At 35.3% G+C, this 27,270-nt stretch overlaps 1 protein-coding gene across 8 annotated transcripts in view; it reads right to left on the bottom strand.

Annotated features, from left to right (window-relative positions):
* The window catches only part of si:ch211-200p22.4 (phosphatidylinositol-binding clathrin assembly protein), a 101,473-nt gene that overhangs the window by 72,217 nt on the left and 1,986 nt on the right, over positions 1-27,270 (bottom strand). For all 8 annotated transcript variants that reach the window (XM_056461281.1, XM_056461280.1, XM_056461277.1 and 5 more), the window contains exon 2: positions 6,284-6,426. In XM_056461281.1, the coding sequence (XP_056317256.1) occupies positions 6,284-6,426 (143 nt within the window). The remainder of the gene's footprint in view (positions 1-6,283; positions 6,427-27,270) is intronic.

The raw sequence follows: 27,270 nt of genomic DNA on the forward strand, positions 1-27,270 counted from the left end.
TACCTAATGGCTGGGACACATCAAGCTGACAGTTGGTTGTTGGTCAGTGTCGGTCCACTAACACACAAAGTGTATTCAACAAATTGATGTATTCCACACGCCGCCTCTCGTCGGGTCAACTTGAGCAAATTGACCCAATTCAGCATGTACAATAAGCATCGGCTCTGATTGGCTGTTAAGCAATGAATCAGATATGACATAACGAAGTAAAAGAACTTGTGTTAAGGGGGATCCACTGAAGCTGCCTGTAATGTTGCTCAATTTTCAGACAATATGGTTTTATTAGATTATCAGACATATTTGCATGAACGAATCGCTCTGTGGTGAATGACAATTATGGTGAAAAGGGTTCCAAATGCTGCTTTGTTTAAGGTTCTGATGTGCACATAGAAAAGTTTTGGTTTCCCTTTGCGAAATGAGAAAACAGACTACTCTCCCCCACAAGTGGGAAAAGGTACATCCTCTTACACAGTTGCAGAACACATGCTCTCGTTTCAGTTGTCTTAAAAGAACCAAACCTGTGTGAACACACCCTTAATCTCAAAAGCAGCTTTTGTAAAAACATACAAAAATCAATCAATTGTAAAAGATTGTATTAAGTTAATTGATTAAACATGCTTTGATTTTTAATTAAGTAATTTATGAAAAATTCATTTTTTTTTAACTACTAATTGTCAGGGATTCTTTAAATAAATTAAATACTGAATGTTGACAACGAAAAAATATATTGAACTATTCAAATGGATATGCTATTGGGAAAAAAGAACCAATGATTTTACAGGGCCAGAGATATTAACGTAACCAAAAAGACTATATACATTTCTCAGTAGACTAAAGTGGGTCTTGTTAAATACAATTAGCAGGGGGTTATTTATCTTCATAAAACAAAACTTTATCTGAGCCTCCAGCGTTAACCAGCTCCCCTGAACTTCCCTCACACAGACACGCACACACACAAACTCTCTCTCAAACTCTATCAATACTCGATCGCCCACTGTATCTGAAATGAACTGCTCTAGATGGACAGCAGGGCTTGTGTGATGTCCCCAAACAAGGTTAAGCAATTTGTCCACTGCGACCCAACATGAACCAGCTGATTAAAATTCTGCTTGCTTTCCCTCGCCTTTCTCCCTCTCAGTCTCAAAGTTCTTTAACCTTAAACTTATCCTAACAAAGATGTTTTTCAAACCCACAACTCTCTATCTCTACCCTCGACACTCCCTGTGACGTCACTGCAGCAAATGGTGCGTTCAATATCAGGCACATCTATGAGTGACATTGGCCCTTTTGTCTGCCGTTTCACACAAACCCATGTGCAAACGCTTTTATCATCAACAGCTTATCTGTGGCCCTTGCTGTGCCCGATCACAGGGCTACTGCTGACAAGACCAATGTCCTCTAAACGTCTCTGCTCCTCGACAGACAGCGATAACCAAACGTGTGTTTTTGAAGCAATATCGAGGGTAAAGGATTAAGACCAGACTCGACCCGACCCAGACCAGACGTTCAGCTCTGATAACAAAAACCACCTCTGGCTGATTAGTGCCCTGTCATACCAGAGAACAGGGTGTGCTGAAGGACAGTCCTGCGCGCTCACTATCTCTAAACATATAGTGAAGGGCTTTTTTATTTTATAGCCCAAACAACTGCACAAGGACACATGTGAGAGTCACTGGCACTGACATTGTTTTTGTGTGCACCCGCAAAATCTACAGCTCCTCAGAAAAAGTAATTACATTTGACCCGAGTTGTGAGCTCGCAGTCTAAATTGAACGCGATGAGATAAAAAGGACGGTGTACTGCAAAATGATGCCAGGACGACACAATAGATTTGTTTTCTTCACTGGCTGCACTAGTGCGACTGGTGCAGCACAATTCACAAAAGAAATGACATGAATTTGTTGGTTCTTTGAATGAATCTCGTTGTTTGAGTCAAGCGCACAAACTCCATTTGTACACTTATTGCTGAATTAACACTGATCAACCTTAATTAAGAGATTTCCCAGAGAAACCCCATGTAAAACTGACCAAATCAATTTTGATTTATTTTGACATTTTAAAAAAAGAAAAAAAAATTCTGATTGCTGTAATTAACTAATAATAATAATAATAATAATAAAAATAATAATTATACATTTTCTTTAAATACCTTCAGTTGAATGGTTACATGTCATCAGAGGAAACACAGATTAGTTGTATACAATCTTTATCAAAATTAGAGGAAATAACTATCTAAATTTTAGAAGGAAGGGTTTCTATGTATTACAATTTTATGGTCACACATACTACTGAACCAACATTGGATAAGTTAAATGCCTGGAAATCAGATATGCAAGAAGATATAGATGAAGCAGACTGGAATTTTGCTTGCTTGAAAGCTCGAACACAAACAATAAATTGCAGGTTTAAAATAGAAAAAAATAATCTATAAACATATTTGGGAAAAATAAAAAATAAATAAATAATAATAATTCCTTACATTTATATAGTGCTTTTCTGGACACTCAAAGCGCTTTACACATTTTTGGGAGGAATCTCCTCATCCACCACCAGTGTATGAAGCATCCACCTAGATGATGCGACGGCAGCCATATTGCACCAGACCGCACACCAGCCACCAGCTGATTGGTGGAGAGGAGACAGAGTGATGAAGCCAATTATGGTATGGCGATAGTTTGGAAGGAATGATGGACAGAGGCCAGTGAGCAAATTTGGCCAGAATGCCGGGGTTAAACCCCTACTCTTTTTCAAAGGACATCCTGGGATTTTTCATGAAAATTTTTGTTTGATGAGGATGGTTGGTTTGCATGATGAATGATTTTTTTATTATATAGGTTATTGTATTGTGAATAATTTTGTTAGTGTTTTAAAATGTGGAGGTACTGTTTGTTTTATGCATTAACTGTATTTTAGCAATACTTTGTTTTTAACAGCGAGGACAACAATGGAAACAAGCCCAGGGCTGTGTGTTTTTATCCTCTACAGTTTTATTTCAAAATGTATAGGATACTTGTATTTTTGTACAGTTTGTCTAAAATCAGTCAAATAAAAACTCAATTAAATTCAATCCCAGAGAGTCAGGACCTTGAATTTAACATCTCATCCTAAAGACGGCACTCACTGACCAGCATAGAGTCCCCATCAATATATTGTGGCATTAAGAACCACACAGACCGCAGGCTAGGCGCCGCCCTGCTGGTCATACTAACACCACTTCCGACAGCAATCTAACTTTCCCATGTGGTCTCCCAAACAGGTACTGACTGGGCGCAGCCCTGCTTAGCTTCGGTGAGCGACTATGTGAGTTGCAGAGAGCTAGATGCATTTTTAACTAAAATTGAAGCAATAAAACTAAACATTTTGGTACTTGAATCTTAATAGACGTTAACAAAAACTCTACTATGTACTAAAACAGTTCTACTTGGCCTACTTGGTGCAAAACAAATCAGGTTAAACGTTTTTTTTTTTTTTTTTAAATATAATTATGTCATCCATTACTTGTGCATTTGTCATCAAAAAAACTATTACTTCCTTGGAAAGAAAAGATATTGTTTTCACTTTTTTAATATTAAATGTTTGGTTTCAATTTCAAGAAAAACTTGTGCTTGTTCCACAAAGAAAAGGAAGTTGTAAAAATGTAAAAGTAAAATTACCATTTTAATTTCAGTGAGAGCTACACTTTTTGACTCCGTTTCAATTACAATTGGCTTTATTTAAAAGGGAGCAAGTCTTTGGCATGTCCTCATTTAGGTATTAAAGCAAGGTAAATGTGCGTGCATAGCTAGAGTAGCTCATGTAGCAGCAATGCATTAAGCAGGCCATGTGCACATCTAGGTCACGTCCTAACTGTATATATCATTAATGTGTGTTTGTGTCATGTTCACACCTACCCGCCGTTTATCATTAGCCTACTACATGTTTGTGCCTGTATATAAGCATCTATTTGTGGATAAGTCTTGCTCTTGTGCATAAACTTTATAAGCTTTCATACCTGCATGTTGTTTCACACTATTAGCACATGCTTTTGTAAATGCATTACACAGAAATGTCCAACAGTAGTTGTGTAATATAAGAAAATAACAGGATGAAATAAATATATACACAAGTTATATATGAAAAATCTGACAATGCAGTAATATCATTTACATTAATGCATCTCATGATTAAAACAGACCCCCTAGTTTTTCGCAAGTTGGCGATCGTTGAATCCAATGCAAAATCAACAAAAAGGTCGCACTGTCTTGCGATCCTGCAAAATTCTTAATTTAAACTTTAATTTAATCTCATATAACATCTATTTCCAAACCATATAATCAAATTAGATTTATTTCAGTTTGCAATTAATTGTTTTACATGACTTCTAGACATTGCATACGCAGCGCACTTGAGTTTCGAAAAATAACATCTCACCTGCGCCCACACAATCCTATCATTTTACGGCAATCTGTGTTTATGTGTATTACTGTGTGGGAAGCCCTATAGCTCATGTTCTGAGTGAGGTACATGATGTCAGAGGCTCCGGGGAGTGAAATTTGAGATAAAGACCGTGGATAAAAAAATAAAGAGTTATACAACCTTCCTTTGGCTTAATCCCTAATGTTTTAGATCTGCTTTAGATATCGTCTTGACAAGAGAGGAAAATTAAGCTTTATTTTTATTATTTGTGTCATTGTGTCAGAATTTTAAATTGCAAAATTGTCCACAAATTTCTGGGAATTATCACCACAACATCAGTCATTTTTATCGAACAAAATCACAAAAATAATGTGAAAAACTAAACCCATTTAATTATTTAAAAATACATGTTAACTGAATTTAATTAAATCTCATTTACAATTTGTTTAAGCCAGTTGGCAAATAAAACTCAATTCAAATGTACACTAAAATAAAAATGAATTAAAACTATACAGACTAAAGCCAATTAAAATGAACAAAATATGCAAATTACTAAATATTTTTTTCCAAAATTAAATGACAACATAACAGTCCTCAGCCTCAAAATATCACCTGCTTTGCAGTAAGAAACGTTAAAGGGCACCTATGATGAAAATCAACTTTTGTAAGCTGATAGGTATAGTGTGACCACAGTCATATCGGGGTGATATTTTGTAAGCTGGTGGGTATAGTGTGACCACAGTCATATCAGAGTGATACAAAGACAATAAATCTCTTTTTTTAAATTTCCCGACGTTAAAATAGGATCCAAATCCCTCCCATTTTGAGGTCCACCATAACGTGACGTAGGAGTGTGGTTAACATGTTTTAATATGTCTCTGTTGTAAAGCATATAATCATAACAAAAAGACAGGACGTGTGCAAAGCAACTGGGATCAAAAGATTGAGTTTTACAAGTTTTTAAAGACGGTAAAAGCGATGTACTTCAACACCATGTCAGTACAATTATAAAAGACGACGCTTCAATCCCGATTTGTAGACGTTAAATCAGGTTTAATTTGTACATTAACATAACGGTGTGTGCATGTGTGAACTTTGTAACAGCATTGTGTGACTCATCGTTGCAGAAAGGCTTGAATTAACTCCACAACAAATACATCAAATAATCATTGGGAAAGTTTTTACTGTAGTATTTCTCACAGACGTTACGCGTGATCTGCTTCCTTCATGTCGGTCACTGTGCTGTTTATCTGACCCAGCAGGAGATATAGGCACACTCATGCATGTAGGAATGGTTGGTGGGGAGAACTAGTTCATTTGCATTAAAGGCACAGGCAACAAAAAAGAGCTACAATGCGCTCAGAGCTGAAAGATCCATTATTCTGAAAGGTATAATAAATCATCTGACAGGTATTTTGAGCTGAAACTTTACAGACACATTCTAAAGACACAAAACTCGTATCTTAAATCTTGAAAAAAAAATGGTAAAATAGGTGCCCTTTAATGCTAATATACAAATATTTTTTTCTTTCATATAAATTAATAAAATAAATTCAATTAATGACTTCATGATGTGCTAATCGATATTTAAACATCCCTAGACTAGCCTTCAGGCATTCATCTCCATGTTGCTTTTGCCTCATTACAGATTTCCAGCAACTTAAAACCAACTTTTCAAGATGAAAAATGATAGTGTTTTCACTGGCACCATATCTCTCGCACGCTTGGTCACAAATGGCACATTGTGATTCCGGAGGTGTGATTGGCCATGTAAGTTCACTTTGACCGAAATACAGTGGATCTTCAATAGCAGAAGCACAGAAGGGTGCCTGATGTGGGCCACGTTTTGCAAAAAGACAGAATGAAGTAGCAATGCAGTATCTCTCACCTCATTTCCATACATCATTAGATGGTGTGTGGTGATGAGCGCTTTGAAGACCACGACCCAGCTGCTGTTGGTGGTTCTCTCAAACAGAGTGTCTGCCAGCTGGGGCACGTTCACATTCATCTCATTGGTGCAGTGGATGAGATCTGAACACACACATAAGGCACATGTAAGAGCAGCATACATTACTTATTTGCATCTCAAATGATGTAAGATAAGAACCCACACAAGAGGCTGCAACACACAAATAAAGCAGGGCCCTTGAACTGCATAAAACATGAACACATTGAAGGTTTCAGAAGTGACAGTAGCATTTATTAAAGCCGTAAATCAATACATTCATCAACCTGTGTAGGGCTGAAGGATATTGGAAAAAAACTGACGTTGCAATGTTTTATTTTTCTGCGATACATGTTGTAATACTGTATATCATTTTACAAGAAGAAATAGCTCTATTGGGAAAGAATTGACATCATTTTACGTTGATTATGAAGATTTTGTAGAGTGCATCTGCAGTAAATATAATAAACCAACCAAAAGTATTGCTAAAAACAGTAGAGCAAAGATATAAATGAAAAAACAACAACAGTTTTTATTTTTCTGGGAGACTAGTAGTATTCAGGTGACTAATCAAATGTAAAGTAAGAGTGTGTAAATACTTATGTATAATCAATCTTTCTTAAAGTTAAAAACATTATAATGTCTTGTGCATGAATGCTTTACATGCTTACACAATCACAGGCATTAAAACACAAACACAATTAACTGTGGTTCCTGGTCAACTATAATCACGCCTCGACATTGCAGATCCTGCGATGTGACTATTGCAGATGTGCACATTGTGATAACGATGTTGAAAATGATATACTGTGCAGCCCTACTGAGTATTGTATACAACTTGCACCCAAAATTGTTATGATTGACAATATAGGGATGTGTATTGTGACCCATTTCGTGATTAGATTTTCATAGATTCTTATTCACAGAGTTTGAATTTAGATTAAATTTGATTTGATTCAATGAAATATTCATTATTTATGACTATTTGAATTAAAATGTTAGTTCAACAGACAAAGAATACCTATTTAAATATAAATGTAGATAACTAGAGTGGACCAAAATAAAAATTCTGAATGCCAAAAATGAAAATTCTGGATGCGCTTGGCCGAAAACCAAAACTGCTCCATAATAGATATTTATTGTTTTATTAAATAACTGGTGCTGGGAAATGCTTAATGGCAATAAATCGCAACAATGATAAAAGTTTGTTTTGAAATAATATATGTCACACATGTATATAATACAAATATTTATTATATACATGTGATACACACAAATAAACAGAATTGCTACATTAATATTTAAATGTACATATCATTTGTATGATATTCAGTCACATTTTATAAACAATTTCTCAAATATTTCTATGCATGTGTGTATTTACACGTACGTAATAAAATAAATGGTACACATATCTTATGTCAAAACAAACTTTTATATTGGATTCAATTAATCGTGAATATTCTCTGCCAAGCATTATAAATGACAAATAAAAATATGCATCATAGAAATTTAATAATGGATTATTATATATGTGGTTCATGATTAGATAAGCATGTTTGTACATGGGAATAAAAAATATATAATAAAATATAAAATATTGAGCTCACTTAAAGCAAAAGTGGTCAAGCCATTGAAATGAATGGGTTTCATAGCACAGAGCTTCAGTATCGGGTGTTAAAATCACTTCACATCATGCAGTGACTGTCAAGAGAGAGAATGGAACCAGTGGCCAAAAATGCCTACTGATAACCCTAAGCTTTCATATATGGCTATATTAATGTAACAACCACTTACAATGACAACTTAACCAACATATTTGTTCAATACTTTTTACTTTGATTAAACACTGCAACAAGAAACCAAATACGCTCATTCAATGCACCCACGGTAAACAAACTGAGTTTGAAAAAAAAAAAATTTAAAGGTGCAACAGTGAAATTCATTAAAAACTTGTTACATATTTAAAGAAATAAAATGATTTATAAATTAAATCAAAACAGGCCCATTACAACCTTTGTATGGAGATTATGTAAAAATACCAACTGTAAAACAGTTCTATACTAGAGCTTAGACAGCTGTTGTGTTATTGCTGAATCTTGCACCAGTCGAGATCTTGGTCATGTCACATCACACTGTCACAGCTGAAAGCGCTCTATCCTACAGCAGATGCAGCAAAGCAATCCATTTGTCTGCCATTTCAAAAATATTTTTTAAAATCAACAGCACTGTATCGCATCTAGTGCCTTTGAACAGTATGTTGCATTTTCAATCAATTTCTGGCAACATGTCAAGACCGTCCTCATTTACTGATTCCTTGCACACATACAGAAAAGAGGAAACTATACAGCATTAACAACTACGTGTCAGCTCAGTTCTGTGCACACTATGTTTAAATGCATACATTTTATAAATGCAGTTGCCACTACTTTTTTCAGGAGTTGAATGTAGCTGTCACTTTCATAATTTCAGCATTATGGATGTGACATCCGCAGTAAAATTTCAAAACATGAATTCACATAGAAAGAATATGTTAACATTACATTGAAACATTTGTTTATATTTTCCAAACAATTATGGCATCAGAAAAATATCAATCTGTAAACATTTTAAATGAGGAAAATAAACATGTTATGGATGTGACAAAAAAAGTTTGCAAGTTTACAGTGTACAACATATTTTGTAGGAATTCTGTGAATTAAACTGCACGACCCAAAAGAAACTATGCTAATCAAAATGATAAGAGCTGGCTCACTATTTAACAAAAATGATTGATTTTATTTGACATTTTTGAATTTATGAGGAAAAGGCTTCATTATGGATGTGACATCTCTCCAGTAGTGACAGATGTGAAATTGGCACTTGGTAAATCAAACATAATGGTTTGAAAACATTGATAGAGACATAAAGGAGTATTTTTAAAATACTACAAAACACTTGCTTACACAAAAAAAAACGTAGAAATTATTTCGCTATTTTGGTAAAATACACAAAAGCGCACGCACGCACGCACGCACGCACCACTTTAAATGCGTGCTCAGGTAAACAGCAAATGGTGCAAAAGTACAAATTCAAAAAGGCGGCAACAACAAAGCTCCAAAAATGACAACTTATTAAATTATAAGGGCTGATAAAAAGCGTGTAACGTTTTGAGCACAACTACCCTCAAAGAATCTCTTGAAAATTCACCTCGTTTAGTACACAAAAGAACATCTAATATTCGTAACATGTTGGTAAAAGCAGATCTAAAACCCGCTCTGCATTTTCTAAATAATAAACCAACCACATGGTAACTTTAAATGTGAGAATTGTTTACAATTCAAATTCACATACAAAACTTTTACACTTCTCCATACAGCAAAAAAAGTTAAAAATTCAAGGCTCCATTTCATGCAAGACAGCTAACATAATCTATGTTTCAGTGCCCGTGTGGTTTATGTTATGATGTTAAGACAAGTAGGCCTTTAAAAATACACATTTCTGAACATCAATGCGCTATTTGACATCATGATCCTAGAAGTCTGGTTGTGCAGCATTTTTTAGTTAGCATTCTGTCTCTACTCTACAATATACTGTATAGGGATTGAAGTTGTTGTTGTTGATTAAAGTCAGGGGGGAGGGGAGATCTTAATAAATGACTGTTACCAAGTGAAGCCTTTTGGATTTTCAAATTTAAATGCGGAGTTTGATTTGTCCTTTTCTTTAATGTTGTTTTGGTAAAGGTTTTTGGGCTATACTTTGTTGTTTTTCTTTGTTATATTATCTTATGTTTTTTCTTTATTTTGTGATGGATTATAGGATTTGCTTTTGTATTTTCGTTTTGAATATGCAAGTTGTAAAATTTATAAATGAGCATTTTTTATTTCTATTTCAGTCTGCTGAAGGGCCGGTGTGCTTGAAACATTACACACCTTGTATCAGCCTTTTTAAATTTAATAAATTGGCGTTTTTGGAGCTTTGGTGTTGCAGCCTTTCTGAATGTATACATTAACTATTTTGGTGAAAACTTTATGGCAAGGCTGACATTCACATGGAATTTCTCTGAAGTGTTTGTCCGGAAAAAAATGAAATCCTAAAAGAGATGAACTGATGACCAAATTTAGCTTCCTTGAATAAATGGCCAAATTAGTGTAAACGGATCTCAAATGAATCTCTCTCAGTACTCTACACAGAGGGTTAGACACACTTCTAACCCAGTCGTAGTGTTATGCAACACTCACAGACAAGCAGAGAAGATTCAAAGAGCGTCACGACTTTAAATATGCAGGAGCATCCCAGTTTTGCTTTGCGTACTCGCATCCAAAAGCAGCATCTCTTGAATGCCATCAGAGGCTCAAAAACTCCCGTTTCTGTTCTGTCCTGTTTGCATAATGAAGACATTCCTCTTCCAGCCCACAGTGTTCTTTTTCTGTTCTTCAAAGGCAAATCTTTTCCCCTCTTCCCTTGAGAGAAACATCTTTTCACACAGAACAGGTAATGAGGGAGACGACTCCTCCGTATCTGTCGAATTTCAGCCCTGTGGGCCTGTCTGTTGTTCTAATAGGGAGTGCTAGTAGTAAGTAGTGCAGCTCCCAATTGGAGTCTGATGATTAATCGCAAGGATCTGGCAAAAGAGACGCTACAATAGTGTTGGCTATACATCTACAAAACACACTTACAGGATGCCAGCGAGGTACAAATGGCCTATAAATTAAGGGTGTGTTGCACTACAGAGTGGCAGCAAAGCGGATAAGCTTCTGTTTTGCAATTTTCTCAATTCACACAAAGAGAGAATCATATTTATATTGATGTTATGCTGTAAAGCCATTTCACACAAGAGATGCAATTTCAGATACCATTAACAGAGCAGTTACTGGCTGAGGTGATTATTATCATCTCTTAAATAAACAAATTAAATATCACTACTCTAGCTCTAAAAGCAGAACATTGTGCTAGCTAACCAAAAGTCATGCAATTAATTCCCAGGGAACGTTGAACTGATCAAATTTATAACTTGTCGCTTTAGATATTTTTTGGAAATTGTAAAAATGATGTCCTTATAACTATGAATATACAACAAGCATCACAAATTAAATAGCCAGGGTGAAATGATCAACTGTTAAAAACGGATTTTTTCATATACTGAACTGGTTTATGTATCGATGTATTAATACATATAAACTAGGGCTGGGTGTTAAAATCGACATTCAGAATCCATAATCGATCAAAAATTTTCAGGTCAATTTTTTAAATTAATTTCCCTACCGTGTGTAGAATCACGTCACCCCACTCTGTTAAGGCTGATTTATACTTTTGCGTCGAATGCACGGATGTGGTCCGGGGCAGCTTTTGCAAACACGCAAACCCACGCACCTCTCAAAAATGAACTACACGTCGCATGTTTGCACTACATTGACGATGATTGGAAGCTGCCCCAGAGATGCCTTGAGACAGTATATTTTCCATTACAATAAAATTATTTACAATAAAATATTTGTTTACAGAAGATTCAAGAAATGCACCGTTTACAATATTATTTACAGGATATACAAGAGTAATTTTATTTACAAGAGATGCTGCTAATTTTCTACTTTTTATATGAAAAACATTGAAAATAATTAATTTTGTTTCCAAAAGTGCACGTTATTTATTTTCACTTTTATATAAGAAAAAAAGTGACTGTTGGATTTAGGCAATGTATATTTTCATTTCAGCGTTGATGTTCAATAAATAATCATAGATAGTAGATGGTGTGTGTTTCCTTCAAATATTTTAAAGTCAATTAATGCACCCTTCATTCAAAAAATCTCTCACTTGTAATATGTGAGCATTTTTACAGTACGAAACTTGTCAGTGAACTATGAGGGGGAATTTTTTTTTTTAAATAATCATTCATTAATCATGATCGAGTTAAAATGTTCAATTAATTGAGATTTTGATTTTGGGCCAAATCACCCAGCCTTAATATAAACCACTGATTAATTGATCCTGCAAGTATTATAATAATGTCCTTCAAAAGGTAACCAACATTGTGCTGATAATTGTTAAGTCTGTAAAATAAATAAGCATTTCATTTAAATAAATGCATTTACACAGCTAATATAAATGCGTATGGTTAGGAGCTCAGGTGGGTCAGCGAAGGTATTATTTAGTCTAGCTTTTGTGTTGCAATAATCTTCGTTGCAGAGAATTTTAAGCGCACAGAGCAACCTTAAAATAAGCATTTTGGGGCTTATTAAGGACCTGTGAGGAACCGGTACCTTCCACATGTAAATTAAAGTATTAGGTAGATTCTTGTTTTTCTTTCCTTTTTATTAAAATTGTATAAATAACAAAGTTAAAAGGTTCCCTCACTGTATTAAAAGAATAATTCACACAAAAAAACACCCTCACCCAATTTTATTCATCCTCAAGCATTCAAAACACGTTCTCTCTCAAAAAAGATATTGGATATTTTCACTATTTGAAAGATGAGATATTACTTATAAAGTATGTTTAGATAAGACTTTGAGGAATGTATGAACATTCAAAGTAGGCCTGTGCGATTAATCGAAATCAAATCGCAATCGCAATTTGAAACGTTACGATTAGCCAAAAATCGCAAGAGGCTGGTATATGCAATATACATTTTTTTAATATATAAATAATTTTTATATTTATTGATTTCCCCTGCTCAGAGCAAATGCGTGCATGGCGTCTGTGTGTGACAGTCTTACTAGCCAATTGTGCGTGCACACTTTCGTTCTGCCCAATCAGAATTGCGCAACCGAACTATGCTTGTTTACAGAAAAGTAAGGTCATTTTGTTTGTGTTTACTGTTTGCTCTAGAGAAAAATGAGCATTTAATTTCTGAATATTTAAAAACAAATTTGAATAAATGTTTAAGTTAATACCTTTTCAGTTCCTTCATTTTAGCAGTAAGAAGCAACAATACACATTATTCAGCTGAAGCTTGACTACAAAAAAAAAAAACGCAAAAGAAATGTCAAACACACACACATAATTAGATATTTTCTCCAAAATCGCACAACCTTAATTCAGAGCACTGAAATCTTAAAATGAAATGTTGATTAAGTCTAAAAAAAGGCATCAGACCCGCCTGACTTACAAAAAAAATATGTTGAAATATTTTGTTTCTCAAGATTAACAAAATTTAATGGTTTATCTAATGGCTTAACAAAAATTTTTTATAAAAATAAACCATTTTCACTTTAAATAAACTTTTTTTTTTTTTAAATCAAATCAAACCAAAACTAATTTGTTGGGCAAATTGACAGCTAGAGAAACAGAATACAGAATTCTAGTATGGGTGTTTCGGGTTGTTGCTAGATGATTACTAGTTACCCATCCCATCCCTAAGTCTAGATTCTAGTCTCTAGATATGGCTTAGTTCATTCCCTCCTTATTCATGGCCGTCTGTGGTATCACCCAGTAGGGAAGGGAAATGCATAATCTTGCTTAGAAAATTAATAGCACACAGAGTCGCATTTTAGGAATGATTCATGCCCAAAGCACAAATGAGTTCCATGCCAAAGTTTAGTACTTAAGGTGAGCAATAGTAATTGTACTGCAAACAGCATTAATAAATGTGTGGCATCCTGAAGATTCACGTTAGCTGCACTGAGCTTTTCTGCCTCTCATCCTAAGATGAATGCATATTCACGCACCAACACTGCTATTAAAAACACACCGAAGCCTGTTGAAAAATGAGCAACGAGATGGCTGCCTGTTCAACAGTCTTTTCACCCATTTATCTCTCCCTCTCCTTCTCCTTCTCTCCAGGCCTGCACCATGCTTTCTTGCTCATTTCCAATGATGGTCAAGAGGAGAGTCTGTGAGCTGATTGGCTCCTTTGGGAGGGAGGGGAGGCAGGCAGAGGGAAAGGGAAAGAGAGTGAAAAAAACTCATCTGAAGTGAGGAAATGTGCTGATTTAATCTGATAAAACAGAGCACATTTGGTGGTATTGATCACAAAGTCCATTGTCTTTAACCATGAAAGACAAATAACAGAACGAAAGTGAGGAAACACCCCATTCCTGCTGACACTTTGAAGCACATGGAATGTATGTGGTTGTATGACTGATTCCACCCGGAATCAGACAATAGCGCCTTCTGGCAATGCATATCAAGACTATTTTTTATCAATCATTTAAATGCATGTCTCAGTATTTCATCTAAAATGCTTAAGCCAACATGCTGCATAAATAAGCACTGTTTGGCTTGATCTGGTGGTACTGAACACAGGGTGTGTTTCAGAACGACCACAATTATGAGATTCCAACTTGTAAAAAGTGTTTTCGTCCTTGCAGAACTAGTCGTCATAATTGACTCGCACCACCTAAATGGCTTCAAGCAGTAACCGGAATTATATTTCAGCTTAAATCCTGGGATTACTATTATTTCTCAACAATGAAGGATTAAACTGAAAATAAAAAAGACATAAATGTAACTAGCACAGACAAGAATAAGAAAGAAAAGGTTGGTGGCTGGCCAATGAATTCTTAAAAGATAACACTGGAGTATTTATTTTCTAATTCAATGCACTGAAGTCAATTATTTCACTTACAACACGCAAAGACTGTGTTACTGTTGCCAAGTTTCATTTCAAGAAATCAGCTAGAATTAAACCAATCAGATTTATCATTCAACACCCCAACAGTATGACTAACAATATTGTCTAAAATCTTGCTTAGGGATGCTCATTTCGGTCAATTTTGTCAACCAACAACCGCCACTCGTTAGCCGAATATTAACCGTTAACTAGTCAAATTAATATTAAATTATTATTTAATAAAAAAAAATGACATGTCTATTTTGTGACACATTAAATATTGCATTTTTAAGAACCTTCATAGGCTGTTTTTTCAATCATATGTTTTTTTTCTTCCGTCAAATAAAAATATCAGGCTACCTTAAATCAATAGCTCCACGAAAAATATGCATTTAATTAATGCAGCGCTGTTATTCTTATATCACAAACCTCTGTCAACATTTTAATTAGAAGTTATTATTTTAAATAACTTGAGCGTCTGGTTTTACCTTAAGAGCTTGTGTGCTTTTATTTCCTCTCTCACTCGCGGTTCATGTACACCGTGGCATTAAATGAAAGACAATGACAAGGCTCGTATGTTGACATTCATGCATTGCATTCATGTTTTATAAGCTTTGATTCCAATGCAAAGCACATTTCAGAAAGACCATCTCACGAGTTAACAAATGTTTTTTTACATTTAACATTTAAGCCAATTAGAAAAATAAAAATAATATCTTTTAATCGTTTAACTGATCCTATTAAGCGGTTAAAAATGCACTGGTTAACAGTGAATCGGTTATTATGAGCATCCCTAATCTTGATAATAGTTTATTTTTTACTTAATAAATAATGTTAGTAGGAAAATATTAAGTTATATCAGGTAATTAGTGATGAGTTTATTAAATTGCTAAATGCCTACTACTCATGTCATGAATTACTTGTCTTGTGTAATGTTGACACAGAAAAGCAGCTGACAACATGGTCCTGAACAGCTCAGAGTGGAATGCCTGGATTGGAATGGCAAAACAAAAGCCAAACAAACTGCTCAAGAAAACTGAAAATAATCTAGTAGATGCTGTCCTTCTAGATTCAACACTGAAAACTACTATGCTAAAATGCTACGTTCTGAATCATGACATATTGTATTGTATGGTCCCACGTATATCACATCATGAGCTAGTTAGTGATGGCACATTATTCTAGTTTCTAATTATCCCCTTTACAATGTTCCTCAGTGTCGCACATCAAGTTCACAAACAAAAAACTGATTTTTGAGTAACTGAAATAAAGGTGGCGTTTCACACCACAGCCTTTAAATAGAGTTTCTGCCAGTCTCTCACTAAAACAGACAATCACAGTTATTCCTCACAAACACACACACCTGCAAGGTCTTGAGCTGAGATGTGTGCACCAGTGCACGAAATGAGGTGCAGCGACGACGATTGAATTTGAGAAAGAGGTGGAAGCAAGCTGTGGCCCAGTGATGTCACTGCACTGCAACAAATGGAGAAGCTTTGAGCCATGAGGTCACTCAATTTGTCAAAGTCTTATTGTTAGACTGACAGACAACGAAATCCATTGGAAACGTCCATACCGGGCTGAGCCTGCCACCAGTCAGAGATGACAGAAGTGCAAAACATTCTGGAGTTCCCAATGCACACATCACTGCCATAACAGGCCAACGCAGAGTGGTTTAGAATTAAAATCAACTCCACGCGAGAGTGAAAAATGAGTCAAATTACAAATTAAAGCGCTTTTGATTCAAAGCATGATTATTCTCTGCAGCGCCCAGGCTTACAAATTAATCAGGATTGAGCCTTGATGAGGCACAGGAAGTTTGGCAGGAAGCCTTTCGTGTGTATGTGTGTGCGTGTGTACGTACAAGGAAGTAAATTGACCAGGTGGCCCGTCGGTCTGTCCAGCTGTCTGCCAGAAGTCTAAAGCTGGTGCTCACCTCTGAACTGCCACAGCTGCCTTGCTAATTACCTGTTCCAATTGTACTAATCACTGACTCCAGGTCAGTCCTTCATGAACCTCTGCTTCCAGGAAAACTGGCCCATAATGCACTAGAGGTGAAGTGGGAATATGATATTTCAAAGTATTGCAATATTGCATTGCGCTATATTCTCACTACACAAATAACTCAATATTTTACATACACAAGTATTTTAAGGAAAAGTGCAATTGCTACAATAAACATTCTGGAAATATGACGGAAGCTATTTTCTAAACTAATAGCTAAACACTAACATGTCAGTTATCTACATTAGCTGTATAGTATTAAAATTAGGTAAAATTGGAAATTCAGTACATTTTGCACAGTTAAACTATCCAAAACTGGATGTGAATAGTGTGCAAATGTACTGAAAAATGATGGCGCAGTACTTCTTACTAGGGCTGCAACGGTTCAGTCTACTCAAGGTTCGATATGTATCACAGCTTTACGGTCATGGTTTCAGTATGGTACGGTATGTGCTATGCTTGATAAAAAAAAAATGGCTACAGAAAAAAAAAACAAGAAAAAAAAACAAGAAAAACACATAATTAAAAAAAACACATAATTATTGGGTAAAAACCATGACAATAAATCAGGCTTTACACATGACTGTAGATTTGCATGTTTTCTTATTAATTAAAGTAGGACATTCTGAAAATTGCATGTTTAAAAAAAATGATTAAAAGAGTAAAAGCTTAAATTCCCCTTTTTCTATTTTACATCTCGACCCAATTATGCAGATAATAATTGTCAACACATCTAAATAATTGAGCACTTTTAGATATTTGATTACTTCTGTTTACATTATGCTTGCATTACCAAGGCAACAACGCATGATTATTACCAATCATTCCAGAGAGCTCTGTTATAATTTATCTTCTCTCTTAATTCAGCAGGAACGGTACATTGAGAAGAAAACGTTTCTTGTCAGACAGTGGGTAAACAATGCATAAATAGTGGCAGGGATTGGGTGCAGAATAACGCCCAGCAAAAGCAGGACTGAAGTAACAGACCAGCGCAAAATAGGCTGTATATCCGAGTCCGTATGGGACCCTTCTGGGTCTAGACACAGAACACTGATCCGCTTATTAGTGACCACTGATCTAGGCTATCTTTGAAACAACCACCAAAAAAATAAACTAAAATTGCGTGTCTGTCTGAGTTTACATCGACTGTCTGTTGAAACACTCATGGCAATGTGCTGTGTTCATGGCCTCACCTGCACATTTGCACTGTATGTCCTTTACTTGCCATACTAAAACACACAGAAACTCCACACAGAGCGGCACAAGGAAACGTGATGTCAACAACAGATTTAAATTCTAAGGTGATTGGACAGGTCTTTGCATGTGAAAGGTAATCGGAAGGGTACAAAAGTGGAACTTTTTTGCAGTTGTTTTCATCACCAAACCAATATTAATAATGCATATTCCGAAACGCGGATCACTGGGTGCACCAAACCGTGGGACGATACGATTTTTTACATAGAACCGCTGCATTTCTTATTCTTTTGGTACAACAGTGGGAAAAAAAAACTCAACTTATTATTGCATGTTTGATCTAAAAAACAGCTCTGCCAAATGTATTCAATTACAATTGCACTACACTACAAAGACAGCCCTATTACTCGACCATTGCTATAATTTGACATGCTATAATTTACAGCTTTCTTTAAAATATTAAATTCAATTGTTTAAATGATCTAAATCAACACAAATTATATGGATATAAATGGCACACAAGGCAGTTCAAACATTAATCTAATAGAATTTCTTGTGTATTCCGATTTGTTGTTAATTATTTACATGATGGAGCAGTCATAACTTATTTTTGTAACAAATTTCTTAAAGATTACAACATTACAAACAAATGAAGTAAAATACAAATGAACAAACGTAAAGCTGTTTAATTGGAAACTTTACATGAGCCAAAAGATGTTCATTCATGTTTAATTTCATGAAGTAACTAAAGAATTAATTATGTAATAATGATTAAACACCGATTACCTTCAACATTTTCTTCAAATTGAAAAAAATAATAAAATTATTAAAAATGGCAACCAACTGCAAACCATTTCTAGTGATTTGACAAACCTACACCACTGTATGAATTTGCCAAATAAAAACAAACATAAAAAAAGATTCCTTTGTGGAAAAGAGGATCTCCATTAAGAACTCCAGACCAGTTGAGATTTCTTCTATGCTCAAAAACAAAAGCTAAACTTTCCAACTTGCAGACAAGAAGTGCAAACCATTCTGAATGTAATGAGTCTTTTAGCAGCTAAGTGCTTCGGCTAGCTTAAAGAAAAGCAGCAAAGAGAATTATTCTCCAAATAAACGTCTGTGCTCCCTCTGTCTGGGGATCCTGGGAGCTCTATTAAAAATAGCTGCCTTTTTTGAGAGCTTGTTTGCCATGTCTGTATCTCTGCCTCAATTTCCTTCCCAGCTGTGTGTTGATGGCCTTGTTGCTGTGATTGCAAAGTGCTGGAAAAGGGAATTATGCTTATCTGGGGTCAGTATGGTGGATAGACCTCTAACATTCAAGCTGAGATGTGGTGGGTTTTCGATCAGTGCTCGGGAAAAATAAATGTGATGACAGTGACATTTTTGTAAAAGCCCCTATATGGGATTTCTGAAGAGTGAGTTCAGTGACACAGTTCTGTGGAATACCACAAGCCTTTCTTACACGTCATTCCCATATTTTTCTCTCTCCCTCCCTCTTTTTTTTTTCACCAGCACAACTTTATAACTAATCAGCATCTTGGGAGAAGAGCTTTAGAGTTCTGTAAAGCTCTGGTCTAGAATAAAAAGGACAAAAGATTGAGCCACACAATCACATGCAAGATCAGTCCACACTTCTTTTTCTCATACAGCCTGAGGAAATTACATTTAAGGAAAAGTGAAAACTGAAAAGTAGAAAAATCTAATCCAAGTCTTCATCAAATGAACACATTATCAACCTCATGCAGAGTAAATGAATTCCATTGTTGCAAATGAAAATTAGATTTAGGTTACAACTGTCATGTTATGTGAACTTATGCCAATATGTGTGTGAGAAACATTAGTTAATACAACCCAGGCTCATTCCGATTACTTTATTTTGCAGTTTTTGTTTTCGAGTCCACCAGAGGCCACAGTGCACGCTTTTTCAGATCCCTAAATTCTCTCACGAGTGCCATTAGCGCCTGCTCTTCTCGCAAAAGTCCACCAGAGGTCGCTGTCAACTGACTGACTGACCAACCGATCGATCCCCCTGCCCTCCCCCTTCCCTAAACCCAACCAATAGTATTTTAAAAAGCACCAATTTACCCGCCCACCCCTTCCCTAAACCCAATCTCAGCAATCCAGAAAAAGCCCTGGCCTTAGACTTTTTTTTTACGACTTTTCAGACTTTACCACATTCTCACTCTGTTATTTACTTGTTTATTAATTTTTTTGGCTTCCGTTTTTGTCTTAACGGCTTTCTGGAACTGTTTTTCACTGGACTTAAACCTCGGTCATCGCAGTCAACTCTGCTCTGCATTTCAAGTCCACCAACGTACGTGTCAAGCTACCGGACAAACTGGTAACAGTGGAAAAGCAGTCCATATGGAGGTAAGCAAAAAAAGGAACGGCGTCATAATGCCTCATAGTGTTCATTTTAAAGATAAAATACAGCCATACGTAGCACTGGCTACATAATTCGCGATCTCCAGAAATGTATATAGGGCTACATTTTCAGAATGAGCCTATGTTGAATTAATATGGCCCATACATTGTCCCTGTGGCTTTAACACATATTGATATAAAACTAATATATTTGCATAGTTTTAATATTGTAAATAAAGTCCATTCCTAGACAAAAATCTGTCAGTAAAGAGAGTCAGTAAGCAGTATGGAATTTTATAACATTAAAATTATTTATTAAGAATTCGAATTATGAAATATAAAAGCCGTCCACATAGCGGTGTTTTGATAGATTTTGCAGCATCTGGTAAGTTCACACTTACAATTTTTCAATGATCAAAATTGATTCTTATTAATGCACAGATTAACTCAAACTTGGTCTTATTACATTTTTGAGTCCGTTTTCTGTGAGCACAACTATAGCTTTGTGCAATGAAAGGCTACAGTGATGAATATGAAAATATGTCGTTTTGCACACATTGGCATGATGGAAAAGAATTTCAATCCACCGAGATGCATCATAAATAGAGTCCCAGGTTTTGCAGAGGAGATGTCAGACGAGGAGCCAAGGGCTCTTATAAAGTACAAAACAAGCTATCAAACAGAGCCAAAGGCCCTCAGCGGCTATAAATAGGCCACATCAGCACTATGAGCGTGAGGGGAAAAGAAGCAATGTGTCATGCAGCATGTGTAAGCTCTCTAAAAGCAGTGCAGTTGTGTCCTCACATTGAATGATGCTCAAACTGATTTCCCTTCCTAAAAAACTCCATTACTGAATCTGCGCCTCAAAGACGTCCTCTTTAGCAGTCAAAATACCATAGATCAACCGTCTATTCCGCCTTCCTTGCTTCTCAAGTAATACAACATCCATCATGCACAAAATTGCAATGGGTTCATCATAAGTAAAAGCTACTTATCTGTGGAGCAGTATTGTGGACAAAGCATCCAGAAGGGTAATCTGTATTCTGAATAGGCGGGTGGTATTTCCCCAGACATGTTTGAGAATGGCTGTTTTGTCTTTGCTGCGCAGCATCATTTCAGCTGTCTAGCTCAAAATCAGCAGCACTTCACCTTTAACCCTGACACACTCCAGACTCGGATTGCTGCTAGTTGGACAGTCTCCCGATTATTGACTACGGGAGTAAAGTCTGATTTAGGCATGTGCCAAACAGCATGCATTCGAAATCCATTAGTCTGATGGTTTAGCTGAATGATTAGTCGACTAATCAGTCTTAAGGGAGTTGTATATAATTAGGCTGCTTTGGGCTTGGGGATGTTTATCAGATGCATTTTTGCGTTCCAAGATTGCTAAAGGGAAATGTATTCACTATTTTTGATCTGACATTTTACCACGCCACAGAGAACAACAGAACCTACTATTGCAGTTTTACATGAAGAGAAGAAAACCAAAACAAATATGTGATATATAATCTTATATTCATCCATTTGTGAATGTAAATGTAACACAGCAGTCTATTTTAGCCAAATTTCACACACTTGAGCAGGAAAGGCTATCGCTCCATTAGCTCAAATGAATGGAGTTGTGTTTTTAAATAGGATTATACAGAAGATAAATGTATTATAAATGTATAAAACTATCTATTTAATTAAAAAATAAACAGCTGAGCTTGAGGTTATTTTGTTTTCTTCCCATTACCAGTGAAAATAACTCTGGAACAGCTCTTAAAAATATAATGTTACAAACCAGGCAAATTTTGCCAAAGATATAAGTTCCTCCTCAGGCAAAACTGTTTCCCAGTGGACTAATAAAATCCGGTGCAACCTGACACCTCAAAATTGTGTTAAAGCAAGTAACTTTTTTATGTGACTGTGTGTGTTATTTAAAACACCTTTCGTCATTTTTGTTTGCAACAAACATCCAGAACAGCAGTAAATGGTAGATGGGATATGAATCGGAGACTTGTAGTGGGCCAATTTTTGGATCCATTTTAAACAGTTCCTCAAACAGCTTACAGGTTACTGAGGACAGATCCTACTATAGTACAATAAATCTCTAGCGAAAGCCAGTGTCCCACTCAGTGCTTCCAAAAAGGTCAGAGTGCACAATCTGTTTGTTGACTCAGTAAAAATCGCACTGCTGTTTGCACACAGAACAGGAAAGTGAATGCAAACTGGACAAAACTAAATAATAAAAGACAGATTCTTCAAACTGCCAAGGCAACTTTGTCAGCTAAACAACACAAATCCCAGTCTTACAGCTTGCTTTAGCTAGAAAGAAAAAGCACTACTGAATAAACACAGGACTTATTCTGGGAGATAAGCCATTGAATACAGATAAATAATATGGAGGGATGGACTAATATTCAAATTAGGGCCCATAACTCATATTCAAATGACTAATTAAAAGCCAAAATTAAAATGTGTAATTTTTCCAAATAAAAAGCTCAACGTTAAAAATGTGCAGAATTAAAAACATCCCTTCGACTTCCTAAAGATTATATTTAAAAACTGTTTATGCAAAGCACCACTTTTTTCCTTCTCCCCCAAAGCAATGCATTCTGATTACAACTGGATGCATTCATTCTCAGCACTGAAAATCCTTTGCAGTAGCTCAAATTGAAAAACCATGATGAACAGCGATTCTTTCATCTAAGCTCAGTTTTCAATGTTGTCACAGAAAGTGAGAAGCTGAATGGTTGAATGTAGTCACGTGACATCCGGTGCACTTGTGGCATTCTGAAAAGTTGGGAGTTTTTCCAGTGTTACAATGCATGACAAAGTACTTTCTATCGTTTGCAGTGCATGCTTGTTGCATGTCTATATTTAAAATAACAAACGTGAGAGAGCAAACAACACAGTACGAGAACGTCAATGTTCTATCGTGCTTTTAGTTTAGGGCTGAATGATATTGGAAAAATGTGACATTGAAATATTTTTTTCTCTGCGATACGTATTGCGATATAAATACAATTTCATCAGCTGACTTAAATAGCTTCACTGCCAAGTCATTAGTTTAGATGGATTGGGATTATTTTGTAGGGGGTGAAATAGAAATATATTTTATGTAATTTATTATATACATATGATAAACAAACTACAGTCATAAATTAACACAATGGAGCAAATATCAATATGAAATAAACCATGCTTTGTTTTCTAGAGAGAGTAATAGAAGTTGAATAACCAAATGTAAAATAACACTGCATAGTTTATCATATTCAACAAAATACATTTGTATCAGACTTCTTTATGTACATCTAAAATGCATTAAACTCTCTTAAAATGCTCACATTGTTATGGGCCTTAACAACACATGCAGATGACAGAGTTTCCGCAGGTTTCACAAAGTTAAATTTGAGACATTTTAAGACCATTATAAATAAAATTTTAGAATTACACAGAGCAAAATGTTAAGGATTTTTTTTTCGAATATCCCAGTTAGAAAAGATTTTCACTTGCCCTATCAAAATTTTATACATTTAATAATAAAATAATAATAATAATTGAGTTTGAATTTTTTGTATTAATTTTTAAGTATATCCATTCACAAACCCTATAACCCATAGCAAGAATAGAACAAAACATAGCTGTCAAATTACTTCAATTTACCATAATAATAATTTAATAATAAAATATATAGGTCAGTTCATTATCCTCAGCAGTAAATAAATGGAGAACTTATAAGCAAATGTTACTGTAAGGAAAGTAATTAAATGCTCTATTTAAATAAAACGTTTTATTGAGATGGATTGTTGGTATTTGTATGAGTGTTAATGACCAGATTGGGCAGCTATACATGAACAAATGAAAATTAAGACCTGTTAAAGATTTAAGACCAACAACACAACATTTCTTCAGATTTAAGACTTTAAGGCTTTTTAAGGCTAAAAGTTAGCTTTTGAGATTGAAGACATTTTAAGACTTTAAGACCCCACGGACACTCTGAGATGATAAATTTCACTTTATTGTGGTTCAATTCTGCAGTGTTTCCACAAATCTAGTGTGTTTTACATTTAATTTTTGGACAACTATATGATCCCAACTTAACATTGCATATCCTGCGATGTGACTATTGCGGGGGGACATATTGAGCAACCGTTATATTATGCAGCCCTATTTTAGACTAATTTTTATTCATTGTTAGACTACTGCAAATGTAATCTAAATATAACAACCTTCTAATCAATATTAAGACATTAAAACATCTCCCAATCTTACTTGATGTTTCTACTAATACATACTCATATATTTAATAAATCGTAGAAGGAATATTCTGTTTAATTTTGTATAAGCAAAATGTGGAAGATCTACAGATATTTGTTAATGTCTGTAATTGTGTATTTTATTCCAAAAATAAATGTCATGACATAAGTGGCAAAATGGTCACTTTAACAGGAATTTCCAAAAAGATAGCAGTGCATCCCTAATAAACAATTATGACGCATACATCTCTGTGGCACCAAAACAATCAACACCACACGTCAGGCTTCAGAAATTTCTCAATTCTAAGAACCGGTTTGAGCAAGTAATATGGAAAAGTTTCTGGATATAATACTTCTCTCCTTTAAACAAAAAGAGGAAGCAAGCAACATCTGACGTTCAGTAATTCTGTTACAATTACAAAGAAAACGTAAAAATTGAGTTATGCAGGGTTTGTGAGAATAAAACAGAAGCAAGAAATCAGGCAGCACGGCACACTCTAGCCGCTAGGCCACATATAACAGGTGGCTGACATAGGAAACAAATCCAGACTAAACATGAAGCAGTGTTCTGCAAACAGTGATGAAGCAGAGACAAAAAAACACACAAGCCAATCAGGCTTTATCGTTTTCATGGTTCAAGTCTGTGGTTTTACAGCACAGCAGGTGCTGAAGAAACCATCATCCCTCATTCCATCAGGAAAACCGCAGCTGAATGTCTAAGAAAAAAAAAAAAATCCCTCAATTTTGTTTAGAGCTGGGCATGATTTATGTCCTCTTATATTTTAATAATGATGTATATCACGATATAGCACCTTTGCTATATATTCATTAAAATAATAGTTTATATATACTGACAACATGGAAAGAACTATTTCTTTTTTTTTTTTTACATTTACATTTAACAGAGGCTTTTTTCCCCAAAGTGACTTAAGGCTGATTTTTACTTCTGCGTCGAGTGATCGGCGTGACCCTCCCCTTGTGTGTAGCCGTGCATTTATACTTCTGCATGCTGTTTGTGTTGCTCTGCAATAACACTTCCAAAACACTAGCTGGCAGTACGTTTTTATTTTCCTCTGTTAATCGCGGGTGTTTGTTTTGTTTTTTTTAAACACTAACTTAAATGTACTGCTCATTCAGAGGCAGGAACTGGCGGACGTGCAACAACTTTAATCATAAGGTAAACACAAAACAAAAGTTTCCATCGAGCTATTTCACAGGACTCGACACTTGTAAACAATCTCTCCTTTGGGCTCGAGCACCGCCCACACTTGTGCTAGGTGTCATTGCGACGTGTAGTTACATTTTTTGAGAGGTGCGAGTCAGAGTCGACGCCAGCCAAGGCGAGGGGTCTGTGACCGTGCGAAGGATGCGCCAGAGCATACGAATCCGCTTGACAATAGAAAGCATTGCATTTGATACAAAGTAACTTGTTTGTGCTCAAAGAACTTGTTTTTTTTGTTTGTTTGTTTTTTATTATATTCTCTGAAACCTTTTTATACATATGTGATCATATTTCTCCCTTTATTTAGAACTTCAGGACCAATGTTTGATTAAGAATGTAGAAATATAAATAAACATTAAATAAATAAAGAGTTTTTTTTTTTAAATGAATGATTAAAAGGCCCAAAACACAGCTAAATAAAATGCAAATTGTAAAAATTTTACAATTTACTTCCAAGCGTGCTTCATTTACAGTGCCGTTATTCATGTGTCTGCCTGCAATCCCCTTAACGGCGTGTAATATTGCACTCATATAAATAATGAAAACGTATTACTGTAAACATTGCATTTTGCAACACCTAGACATGGAAAGATAACCGGTTTGAAGCTTTACCATAGTTTTAAAAAGTCAAGGTTTTAATACTGCTAATTTCTTTTGTTATGTCGTTCCAATATGGTATATGAAAGCCTTTTTTAATGCATTTTTTACAACTATTTTATTTAGAGCAACAATATCTTTAGCAGAAAAGGACCCTCCACATCAAAAGCCCACAATTCAGGAAACATTTAAACAAATCGCTAGCACACCAACATCCAAACATGCCGTAAACCTGAACAGTGCAGTAGCTTACTTTATATCCAAAGAAAAGAAAGATTTCCAAAGACGCCTTTTGAAGTTGTAAAGAAATCTGTGTTTTTAAAACTAATGAAGACAGCAGAAGTCAGTGATTCATTTGAATTAGTTAGCCTGACATGTTTACTGTTACAAAATATTTTAAATGTTTCTTTAAATAAAGCATAATGTTCAATGGGGGGGGGGGGAGCTGTCGTTTTTTACAGACATTCAAAAAAAGAACATATTTTGGAGCAGTAATCACAATACCATGATAACATGAAACCGTGATATTTTTATCCAAGGTTATCATACCATCAGAAACTTATACCGGCCCATGCCTCCATGATAGAAAAAATAAAGCATATTATAAAACGATAGAATTATTATTTTTTTTAATTCTGCCTCTTCATGTTGACAAAGCATCTGCTAAATGACTAACTGTAAAACATAAACATATTTTGTCCATACACTATTGTCACATTGCACAGCCCTAATTTATTGCATGCAGAATATCAGACAGAAGTCGTGCAAATACTTC

This window comes from Danio aesculapii, chromosome 7 (assembly GCF_903798145.1).
Source record: "Danio aesculapii chromosome 7, fDanAes4.1, whole genome shotgun sequence".
Lineage (NCBI taxonomy): Eukaryota > Metazoa > Chordata > Actinopteri > Cypriniformes > Danionidae > Danio > Danio aesculapii.